General features: G+C 36.9%; 1 protein-coding gene across 19 annotated transcripts in view; it reads left to right on the top strand.

Annotated features, from left to right (window-relative positions):
* BCAS3 (BCAS3 microtubule associated cell migration factor) overlaps positions 1–12,502 on the top strand; it is a 579,161-nt gene that overhangs the window by 25,462 nt on the left and 541,197 nt on the right. For all 19 annotated transcript variants that reach the window (XM_087854571.1, XM_087854575.1, XM_087854572.1 and 16 more), the window contains one exon: positions 870–976. In XM_087854571.1, coding sequence (XP_087710697.1) covers positions 870–976 — 107 coding nt within the window. The remainder of the gene's footprint in view (positions 1–869; positions 977–12,502) is intronic.

The raw sequence follows: 12,502 nt of genomic DNA, 5'->3' as shown, positions 1-12,502 counted from the left end.
GTACTTGATCGCCATATGAAGATAGCGGGTAGTTGGGTTCATCTAGGACTGAGATTTTGCGAGATGGGTGCCATGCAGAGATCCCGTAAGAAGAGATCAGAGACTGTAGATTATTGGCAGAAGTTACTGAGATGATTGATCAAAGACCATAAGATGGAAGGAGAGTCAATATAAGGTGGTCTGAAGAACAGGGAGAAGGCAGGGAGTGTAATGAAGTCAAAAAATGGATCATAATGGAAATGGTTGAGCAAACCTGCCGGAGGATAAGGTCATGGATTTGAGAATAGAATGCTTGAATTCGTGTTTTGTGAGGTGCAATTGTTTTTTTCAGGAAGGATGTCTTTCATAATACTGATTATATAACAGATGCTTAATATTCACTGATGCGAACTGGAAGTCGATGAGACAAGTACCTATAATTCTCTTGTAGTGGACCACATGCCCGGTGTTCAGGTGTATTGGAATTCAGTTCCTAAACATGAAGGAAAGTAACTTGTCTTCCACTGTTAAATTTACAAATATTAGAAATTCTGGTATGTTATACTTCATATTTATATTTAATTAATTTTGGTAAAAAAATTTTTTCATGTATCATTTACAGATGGTTTTGTTCCTGGTGTTAATATTCTCAAGTTTTCTAGTGAAAGTTTTTTAAATAGTCTTACTGGTGCAGGTAATTATAGGTACTGTTAAAAAAAAAAACTACTAGTTTTATAATTTCAGCTTCGTGTTCAGTTTCTTATAGATGATGTCTTCCAAATACTTACTTTTACTGAAAAACAATTTAAACAATTGTTAGACTAATAACACTGAAGAAGTGTAGTTGTTTTCTTTTTAATTTGCTTCTTTGTGGCTTAATTCTAACGCAGATACATCGAGAAATCTGGAATTTCATGAAATACACAGCACTGGGAATGAGCCGCCTCTGCTGATTATGATCGGCTACAGTGATGGAATGCAGGTCTGGAGCATTCCGGTAAGTCTGGAGAAGGTTGAATCCGGATCTAAGATACAGTACTGGCCAGCATGCTAGCTGATGTGAAATCTGGCCACACTTTTCTGTAAGGTCTCATCCATTTATTTCACAAGCAGCTGCTGAGAGGCTGCTGTGTGTTTAGCACCATGCAAGGCACAAAGAACAAGGGGCAAGTGAGGGAGCAGAGGGGCTGTAAATGATTTGTGATGTCAGGCCAGGAATTGTGGGAATCAGTTTACGTGCAAGATCTCATTTTTTCGTCGTAGTAACTCTTTTGAGTAGGTATTATTATTATTTCCCTCCCATTTTCCAGGAGAGTAAACAAGCTTACAGAAGGCTTTTTCCTTTCTTTTTAAAAATTAGCAGTCATTAAAAATCAGTGTTTTGAATCAGTTAAAACAGTCATGTGGTACAAAATTCTCGAGGTTATGAAAGCTTAAAAAACTCCCTCCCACCCTTGTCCTCCATTTCCCCTTGAGGCAACCCAGATTTCTAGTTTCCTATGTATCCTTATATCTGTGTTTTATGCAAATAAAACATAAATGAATTTGTTTCTGCCACTCTGCCCTCCCTAGCAGATGGGAGCATGTTGTACAACTTAGTCTGTACTTTGCTGTGTTTTACTCATAATGTCAGTATTCAGAGAGCTCCTTCATTGCATTTTAAAAGCTGCATATAATTCCATTATTTGGATTTTCCCTAATTTACGTAATTTGTTCCCTATATTGAAAAAACTTGAATATCTTTTTTTCTGCTGTTAGACATAATGATGTAATACATGAATTTTTTTTTTTTTTAAGATTTTATTTATTTATTTGACAGAGATAGAGACAGCCAGCGAGAGAGGGAACACAAGCAGGGGGAGTGGGAGAGGAAGAAGCAGGCTCACAGAGGAGGAGCCTGATGTGGGGCTCGATCCCAGAACTCCGGGATCACACCCTGAGCCGAAGGCAGACGCTTAACCGCTGTGCCACCCAGGCGCCCCTATGAAATACATGAATTTGAACAGAGGTTATTTAATGTCTGTGTATCTAGATAAGATAAATTTCAATTTTGGTAAGTGTTTAAAATTGCCTAATATTGGTCCCAGTTTGCCTCTTAAATCCTACATGTTCCTCTTTGGGATGACCAGAAATAAAATGTCCTAAAAGAGAAAGAGGCTTGGTAGAATCACAGTTGAGTGACTTACAGAACAGATTGCATACTGTGGCTTGTACTTACATTCTGGCCTGGCTGAAATATCAGATCTCTTCTGTGGATGGTCGGGAGAAGGGGAACTTCTGTGGGGTGTGTGTGTGTGTGTGTGTGTGTGTGTGTGTGTGTGTGTGTGTGTTTTGCAGTTGGAGACTCAGGGCTATTTGTATCTTTAATAAATTCACTCACCAAATTGAAGCTCCTTGTGTATGTGCCTGTTTCAGCTAGAATTTCCCCCCTCTTTTTGGTTCTGTCGGGTAATATCATTACTTCTTAAAAGATTTATAGGAGAACATAGTATATTATGTCAAATTTAAAGGAATTCAGGATGTTCTTGAGTACAGAATTTGGCTTCAGTGGCATAAAGATTATTAAGTAATGATTACATTGGACTTCATAATTCTTTAATATTTTAAGTAAAAATTTACTTATTTTTTGATAAGTCACTGATGAACTTTGGTCTTTCATCTAATCACATAATTATGATATAATTAGTTATTTAGGGTTAGAGGTTTTATATTTCTTATTTTTAAAGATTGGCTTTATTTTGCAGAGATAGAAGAATCCTGCTGTGTATGTCATGAAATGAGTGTCCTCTTTCTTTTGCCTTTTGGGATGGGTAGTTGACATTTTTCATGGTCCTGTGATGCTGTTTGTAATTTAAGTATCATACCGAAGGCATGGACTGGACTTAAAATTAGGCAGTGTTGTTGTTTTTTTTTTCTCCCCTACCGAGAGAAATATTTCTAGGCTGTGATCAGAGGAAAAGATTTTGTAAATGTAACTTTTCCTTATTAATAGATATAATATTTTGATCCATTACACTCTTTGTTGACAGACTTGAAGGCAGAGGGGAAGCTAGAGCTTTAACAAGAAGGTTGAGCCTGTGTGATGAGGGGTGTTGACCGGACTGAGCACATTCCTTTGGTGGTACTCAGGCTACCCACTTGTTCTGGTTATAATTAGAGGTATCACTTTTAATAGTTTTAAAGTTAACTTGTGTTTAGCTCTGAGTGACTTAAAGGTCTTCTGCATAATTTAAATTACTTCTGTAAGGTAATTCTTACGCCCAGAGTGCATTTTGAGGGACTGGAATAATCTTGTCTTCATGCAATATTTATTAGCTGGTTGTTTACTATGGTAGTATTATAGCCCTGTGAGGACTGTTTCAAGAATTAGGAGGCAGTTTGGGAAAATAAGCTCCTATTGCATTGATTGTGCTCTTACTGTGTTCAAAGCATTTTTTGGACACAGAATCTCATCTGTCATATACTGTGAGGTAGAAGTTACCCTGTTTTACAGGTGGTAGCGTCATACCACTTGTAAAGGTGGTATTGGAATTCAAACCCACTTCTATGTGACTTCAAATTCAAAGCCTATGATCTCAGAGCTGTACGTCATTACTCCCTAAATGTGATAGCAAAAGGTATACTAGTACTTTGGCAGTTCAATTTTAGTTTTCGTTATACAGGTTATGATGTGCCTTCAACTCTTCATCTTTTATAGAGTACTGTGACTGTTACCCATTACTAACTAAACCCTTCCAAAACTTATCACTGGTCAGTTATTCAGTAATCATTGAAGTGTTACTATGTGCTAGACAGTGGGGAGCTTATGTTGGTCAACCCAGAAATAATCCTGGCTCTTAGGGATCTTTTCAGGCCATAAATCATATTTGCTTTTGAGTACGTGTGAGTGGGCAGAAAGTCAATCCCTGTCCAAGCCATAGCTCATTTTTTGCTTCAAGTTTGTGAATGGGGTTCCCTCCTCTTGATTTTATATAACCTGTGAGTCTCAGATTAAGAAAGTAAACAGATCCTGGTTACACATTTAACAAATTGTCTGTTTACGAATTGCATGAATTTGGACAAGGCCTAGATGGTGTCTCGACATACAGTTAGTTTGTGGAGTTCGCTCACAAGCAGAACTGCCCAGATAACATAGTTGCTCTACTGTGCAGTTCCCACCACTTTGTATATGGGGTGGCTGGAGGAAAACACCAGCCTTCCCAGCTTTCCCAAGCTGTCAGGCCCCTTCTCTCAACACATCTGATGTCATGTAAGAAAGCATGATTATTTGTTGATGTTCTGGATAAACAGGCCCTTTTCCCACTCATGCCTAACCATCTCATTGCCTCTTTTTGGTAATATAAATATAGGTTCTCTTGCTTAAAATTCTCAACTTAAAGAAAAATATCAAGATTGTACGTGGATTAAAAATCAAATAGTTTTGTGTGATTCATATGAAAAAATAAGCAGTTCTGTACTCTTCCTTTCACAATTCCTTGAGTTCTATTAGCTGTTATCTCAGTATTTATTTCCATCATTTTAATATGTCCTATTTATAGTCTTGATTTTTCTCTTCTCCCAGTCTTATACTAGAAGACTTGGTGCCACAAACTATGAGGACTTAAAAGGTGTTCATTATTGAGGCTCTTGGGTGGCCAGTTGGTTAGGTGTCTGACTCTTGATCTCAGGTCTTGATCTCAGGGTCGTGAGTTCAAGCCCTGTGTTGGGCTCCATGCTGGGCATGGAGCCTACTTAAAAAAAGAGAAAAAAAGGTATTCATTTATTCAGCACAGATCTGGAATAAAATATGTATTTTGAGCAAAACAGACATGGTGTTTGCTCTAATGGAGCTAGTAGGAAAGATGAATTTAAATAAAAATGATATACAACTTAAATTGTAATATGATGAAAAGAATAAGAGATCATAATAATAAGGAAGTGGCATAGAAGTTAAGATTTAGCCAGGGTAAGCTTAGAACAGCAAACAGTAAAGTCAGTGGCTTTGAGGTAGAAATGTGCTTTCCTCTATGGTTGGACACTGATTTAGATTTCTTAAGTTTTTTTTTTTCTTCTTAAAGAATATTGAGATAAATATCTTTATGATCATGTAATTTGGAGGGATCAATAAAAGCAGATACACCAAGGCTCTTGATAGATTTGCCAGATTGCATTCTTGTAAAGCCATGCCACTTACATTTACCCCATTTATTTATTAATTCATTCACTCAGTGAAGATTTATTGATTGTCTTTCACAAGCCAGACCCTGTTCAAGGTGCTGGGAAAACAATGATGAGCAAAACAAAATCATTCTTCTTGTGTACTTTCCATTCTCGGGAGGTGGGGAAGATGATAGTAAACAAACATGTAGCATGTTAGCTGGTGATGAGAGCTAGGGTGGGGTGGTTGATGTTGCGGTGGGTTCCTGTATTAGGCAGGGTGGTCTGGGAAAGCCTCTCTTGAAGATCTTTTGTGCAGAAGTGTGGACGAGTGATCCTTCTGCGTATTTGAGGGAGGAGCATTCAAAGCCAGTACTCTGTGCGAGGATCATGTTTCCTCTATATTCAAGAACAGCAAGGAGGCAGTTCAGCTGGAGGAGGGCGGGCAAGGTGAAGCATGCTGGGGGATGATGCCTGAGAGGTGGTGGTGGGCTAGAGCTTGGTCAGCCACGGACCTCAAAAATTGTAAATACAGAGCAAAGTTGAAACAGTTTTGCAGTGAAAACAGGAAATCCACCACCTAGATCGAACCATTAACATTTTACAACGCTTCCTTCATTTCATATCCATCTCATTCAACACATTTTAAAGTAAATTGCAAACACCAGTAGACTTTCCCCCAACCACTTTGGTGTGCATATCATTAGCTAGAATTCAATATTTGATTAATTTTTGTTAAAATATACACACAATAAGATACACAAATCTTAATATGTCAATTTCCTAAGCTTTGACAAGTGCATACACCTAGGTAACCCAAATCTCTGTCAACACGTAGAACATGCTTATCACTGAAGAAATTTCCCTCATGCCTATTCCCAATTAAATTTTCTTCTATCCCATGCAGAGGCAGCCGCTGTTCTCATGTCTTCCCCCCACTACAGAGTGGTTTTGCCTGTTTTAGAACTTCCTGTCCTATTATACACATTTTTGTGTGTGTAAGGCTCCCTTCACTCAGCATGTTTGTGAGGCTCACCTCTGTTGTTCGATCCTTTTTATTGCTGAATAATACTCCAGTGTATGAACATACCATAGTTTATTCCTTCTCTTAATGATGGATAGCTGGGCTATTCACAGCTTTTGCCTTTTCTGACTAAAGCTGCTGTGAACATCTTCTGTAAGTCTTTTTGTAAAGTGGTGTGTTCATTTCTCTTAGGTAAGGACCTACAAGTGGAATTGCAGCTTCGTAGGGTAGGAACGTGGTCAGGTTTATAACAAACATCCAAACCTTTTTCCCAAGTAGCTGTACCATCTTACATTTCCCCCAGCTTTGTATGCGTTGTTCCATAACCTCATCAACATTTGGTGTTGCCCATCTTTTTAATTTTAGCCACTCTGATGGGTGGTACCTTGTGATGACTAATAATGTTGGAACACTTTTTCATGTATTGTTGACCATTTGAATATCTTTTAGGAATTATCGGCATACTTTTTTTTCCCCCACTAAAAACATTGAGTTGGAGAAGCCATTTGAGGACTTTGCACAGATGAGACAGTGATGTGTCTTACAAAAATAGTAAAGGTATGATAAAGAGCAAATATGAGTGGAAGGATAGTGAGTTTGGTTTTAAGTTTGTGGACCGTGGACTGGTGGTGCTGGTTGTAGTGGTGAAATGTTTGTTACTGTATGCAACAAAGTAAGTACAGAAAATGAGGGTAAGCTTTTAGGCATTGATAGCTATTTGCCAGTTGCACATCATCCAAATATGTGTTTGTTGCTTACAGAAGTATCTGTTTGTGCCAGAATGGAAATTAAAAAGTAAATAATCAGACATTCATAACGAGGTTTGACAAACACTATCAACATGACATCCAGGTGGAGGAGGAGTTGTTTATGGCAATGGGCATGTTTTAGACATTGTGTAGTCATGTGTTATTTCATTTAACACAGATGACAATCATTTCTATGATTATTAACATTCATTTCAGTGGTTATATGCTCTCTGGACATAGAATGAGATAAAGAAGTTTCAGGAAGGAAATTTGAATTGCAGGATGAAGGCTTGGATTTATTAATCTTTCAGCCAGTATGAACTCATTAAAAATCTTTGAGTAACAAGAGATACATTCCAAAATCCATATTTAATAAACATTTATCTTGCAATGACAGTGGGACAGAGAATAAGGAGAAAAGAAAAGGTTACCAGGTCAGTTGGGAGTCAGTTTCAACATTGTCCAAATGTGGGATGTTGTGAGCCTGAACTAAGTTTGTTGTGGTATGTGATAAGACATTAAGAGGAGAGAAGAAAGAGTCAAAGATGTTCCCAGGGTTTTGACCTGGGGCTGGTGTTACCTGGCATGTATGATGCCATAGTTTTAGAAGAATCGTAATTTTATTATTAGACTTAGACTTGCATTGCGTTAGAAATTATATAAGGCAAAAATTTCATTGCATAGTATAAGTAATAAAGAATGCTCATGTAAAATTTTCAGCAGATAAGAAACCCAGGATATACCTTTGTAAAAGTCCTGGGAGTTTTCCCTACTTTTTTGCTATGTGTTTAAATGGCAACTTAGTTTTATCATCCTCTTTTGAAATTCTTAATATCTTAAAATCTTTAAAATGTGTTCTTTACAACACCTAGAAGATGACTGCATGAAACAGTGTATTTATTTATTTAGTTTCAAGAGCTTTTTTTTTAATGTTTCAAGTTTTTATTTAAATCCTCGTTAGTTAACATACAATATTAGTTTCAAGAGTAGAATTTAGTGATTCATCACTTACACATAACACCCAGTGCTTATGACAAGTGCCGTCCTTAATACCAATCACCCATTTAGTCCATCCCCCCCCACGCACCTTCCCCTCCAGCTCCAGGAAAGCACCAAACGTTAACTCATGTATATTTTAGGTTCAGTAAGTTAACATTTGGAGTGCTTTCTTGGAGTTTGGATGTACTTCAAAGATAATGACACTAGGTGTCGCTAACACATTGCGTTACGAAAAGTGCAGCTGTTCCTTGAAAGGAAGTACTTGCCCTAAAGCTTTTAGTGTGTGTAGCTTTACACCACAGCTTTAGAGAAACGTGCAAGGGTATAGTTGAGGTAAATACCAATTAGTCTATTATTTATTAGAAGTTGGGTGCCAATAGACCTTGCCATCAAGACTGCTAGCCAGGAAACGATTTTTATGAATTTCATTTGGGAGCAATATAAAGTCCGTGTTTTGGGGTAACTGGCAAGCAGAGAAAGTTTGAATATGGACCTGAATCAAAAAATTGTGTTCGTTGAGAACGGGGCCTTATTTTGTTTGGTCCAGTCTCTTATTACTGGGAAGAGAAATAAAGGAAGGCTCTTTAGTCATCTACAGTGGAAGAGCTTCGGGAGTCATGACGTGAATAAAAGCAAAAATGAAGAGTAATGTTGAAATAACTTCTAGAATCCACCTATACTAATGGAGAAAAATACTTTTGCTTAGAGTGTGTTTCTTAACGTGTCACTTTAGAGAAATCTTGCATCTGAAGTTTAATCTTTCCTTATGGTTAGTAGTGGCTTTATGTGACTTCTGTTGATTGAATATACACAATCTGGGTTTGAAATTTATTATTGTAAATCAGAATCTTTCTTGTTTTAAATATTTTTGATGTTTTTCTACTCTAAAGCAGAAGATATTCCTCGGACACAAGTAGACTTACGATTTTGTGGAAGGCAGTTTTTTCTCTTGTTATAAATTTTATTGAATATATTAAATGCCGTAAAGTGCACAGATCTTAAGTGTACAGATTGAATTAATTTATATATATATATATATATATAACCTTTTATACATCACTGATATAGAACGTTTCTAGCAACTCTGAGGAGTCCCTCTTCCCTGTTAATATTGTCCTCCTTGTAACTCCAAGTAACCAGTATTCTGACTTCTGTCACCAGAGATTAGTTTTTCTGTTCTTGAACTTCATAAAAAAAATATGATCGTAGATAATACAGTCTGTATTCTTTTATGTCTGGCTTCTTTCTCCTAGCAGTATAGCTCTGAGATTCTTTCATGTTCTTGTGCGTAGCAGTAATTTGTTCTTATTTTTTTCTGTGTAGTATTTTGTCACAAATACCACACATTTTAAAAAGTCCATTATATAGCCAATAGTCATATTTTTTTAAAGATTTTATTTATTTATTCGACAGAGATAGAGACAGCCAGCGAGAGAGGGAACACAAGCAGGGGGAGTGGGAGAGGAAGAAGCAGGCTCATAGCAGAGGAGCCTGATGTGGGGCTCGATCCCATAACGCCGGGATCACGCCCTGAGCCGAAGGCAGACGCTTAACCGCTGTGCCACCCAGGCGCCCCAGCCAATAGTCATTTTTGTTGTTTCCAGTTTTTAAGTATTATAAATAAAGATGCTCTGAACGTTCTTGTATATGTTTCTTGGATATATTGCAGCCATTTCTCTGGATACATAGACCTAGAGTAGATTTGCTGTGTCCTAGTGTAGATGTTTGTTTAACTTTAGTACATATAGCCAGTTTTCCAAAGCAGTTTTACCAGTATGTATGCCCACTAGCAATGTATGAAAGTTGCATTTGTTCTCTATTTCTCATTGGCTCTTGGTATTTTCAGCTTTTAAAATTTTAACCATTCTGATAGGTATGTACCAATATCTCATTGTGGAGTTTTAAAGATGCTTTTCATTTTGCAGTAATTTTAAACTTCTATAAAATTTTACAAGGTAGTCCTTGATTTACCCAGATTTACCAGTTATGGACATTTTGCCCCATTTGCTGTATTATTTTTATTTGTGCAGATTTTTTCCTGAACCCTTTATCAGTAGGAGAAATCATGTACCCCTTTTCCATAAATAATTCATTATATATTTCCTAAGAATAAGCACATTATCTTATACAACCATAGCACTGTCAAAACCAGGACATTTATATTTGATAAAATACTATTATGTGATCTACAATCCATTTTCTGATTTCATCATTTGTCTTAATAGTCTCCTTTGTAGGTATTCTTACATTTTCACTTTCTTAATGTTGTCTTTTGATGACAGAAATCTGGGTCAAATTTTAAGTGGTTTACTCTGTTAATATTTTTTGTATCTTGTTTACTCTAAGTCCATGAAGATATTCTCCTATATTTTCCTTTTTTCTTTTTGAAGATTTATTTATTTGAGAGAGAGAGAGAATCTGCGTGAGCTGGGGGAGGGGCAGAGGGAAAGGGGGAGAAAGAATCTCAAGCAGACTCCACCCTGAGCACAGAGCCCAACATGGGGCTCAATCCCATGACCCTGAGATCATGACCTGAGCCAAAACCAAGAGTCCAACGCTTAACCAACTGAGCCACCCAGGTGCCCCCTCCTATATTTTCTGTTAGAGGTTGTTTTAGCTTTGGTTTTATGATCCATTTGAAATTTTTTGTGTATAGTATGAGACAGAGGTCAAGGCTTCCTGTACTTAAAATTAAAAAAAAAAATCCTAATTGGTTCAGCACCATTTCCTGAAAAGACATTTTTTCCCCTCTTAAGTGCAGTAATACCACATACGTGTGGGTAATTTTTGCCCTGTTGTTTATTTTTACCTATTTTTGAATTGATTTGTAAAATCTTTTTATTTTGAAATAATTATAGACTCATGGGACGTTGAAGGATATTATTTAGAATCCTGTGTACCCTTCACCCAGCTTCATCCAAAGATGACGTCTTATATAAACTATAGTATAGTGTCAAAACTAGGAAATAGACAATTACATTGATTTTTAAAAAATATTGTGGTTCGTCTTTTCTAGTTTTCTGTAGATATAATTGACCTACTACATAGATTTTTTAACACCATAAATTATGATAGTTTTGCCTATTTTGAACTATATCTAAGTGGACTTACAGGATATGAACCCAATCATATTTTCATCTGCAGACACGATGAGTAATCTTGAAACTGAGTCCCAATTTTTTTTAATTGGCCATATATTAATATTCTTTAAATCTTTTCTGGGGATTATTTACAGCTAGAGAGAGAGTGTGTATTGATCACATAGTTTTCATATTCTATGCCTTTGCTTTCTGTCCTTTTTCTTTATGTATACTTTTCTGATTTAAAAAGTATTGGTCATCTTGATGGGAACTAATCAGAAGTGATAACAAAAGTTAAAAAAATGATTGTTTTAGAGGGTTAACACTATTTTAAATAGGAAATTATCTAAAATTATAAGGCATGAAAATATGCAAATATAAATTATATATGTTTGTGACTCACTCTTGCCATTATTGATATTTTAGACCAGATGATTCTTTGTTACGGGGGGCTGTCCTTGTATATTGCAGGATATGTAGCTACATCTGTTGCCTCTGTCTGCTAGATGCCCGAAGCAACTCCCTTAACTGTAACAATTAAAAATGTCCTGCCCTGGTTTAGAACCTCTTCCGGTTGAGAACAACTACTCTAGAGAAAATTCTGGTTGAAACTACTGGCTTAGATGTATATAATTTAAGGGGGAAAGTTGTGTGTAGTTAAGAATATCAGGGATTTACTGTATATATCTATATGTGTGTGTGCATGTGTGTGTATGTATATATATATTTAGCCTATGAATTCTAGTATTTTCTGGGAATCTTGATTTTGCATTAGCACGTGGGAGAACTATCTTACTTTTTAATTTTTATTTATTTTTAAAAATTATTTATTTATTTGTCAGAGAGAGAGAGAGAGAGAGATAGCGCATGCACAAGCAGGGGGAGCAGCAAGCAGAGGGAGAAGCAAGGACCCCAATGCAGGACTCGATCCCAGGACCCTGGGATTATGACCTGAACTGAAGGAAGACGCTTAACTGACTGAGCCACCCAGGCGTCCCGCAGTTGGGAGAGTTCTTTGTAAGCCTCTTTAGAACTGTGATCATACCTTTTTTTTTTTTTTTAAGATTTATTTATTTTTAGAGAGAGTGTGTGCACAAGAGGGGGGAAGGGCAGGGGGGAGAGAGAGAGGATCTCAAGCAGACTCCCCAGTGAGTACAGAGCCCAATGTGGGGCTCGATCTCACGACCCTGAGATCATGATCTGAGCTGAGACCAAGAGTTGGTCGCTTAACCGACTGAGCCACCCAGGCTCCTTGAGCTGTGGTCATGTCTTAATGGTTTTTATATATTTGGTGCCAAGTACATTGTCTGGCAGTTAGTTGGTTATATGTATGTGTTCTTTTATATATGTATGTGTACATGTACACACATATATGTATATATATGTTTAGTAAATGTGTTTCAAGATTTCAGTCTTTGGCTGACTATTTTCATCTAAGAGAGTCAATTCAGAAGGACCCAAATTAAATTTCATAATCATTTGCCGTTTGCTCACATCCCATTCCATTCCTAATCTGTCCCTTCTCCCTAAATCTC

Source organism: Ursus americanus, chromosome 23, assembly GCF_024610735.1.
Source record: "Ursus americanus isolate L20-20 chromosome 23, mUrsAme1.1.p, whole genome shotgun sequence".
Classification (NCBI taxonomy): Eukaryota; Metazoa; Chordata; class Mammalia; order Carnivora; family Ursidae; genus Ursus; species Ursus americanus.
Note: the sequence above shows the minus strand (reverse complement) of the source record. Positions and strands in the feature narration are given on the sequence as shown.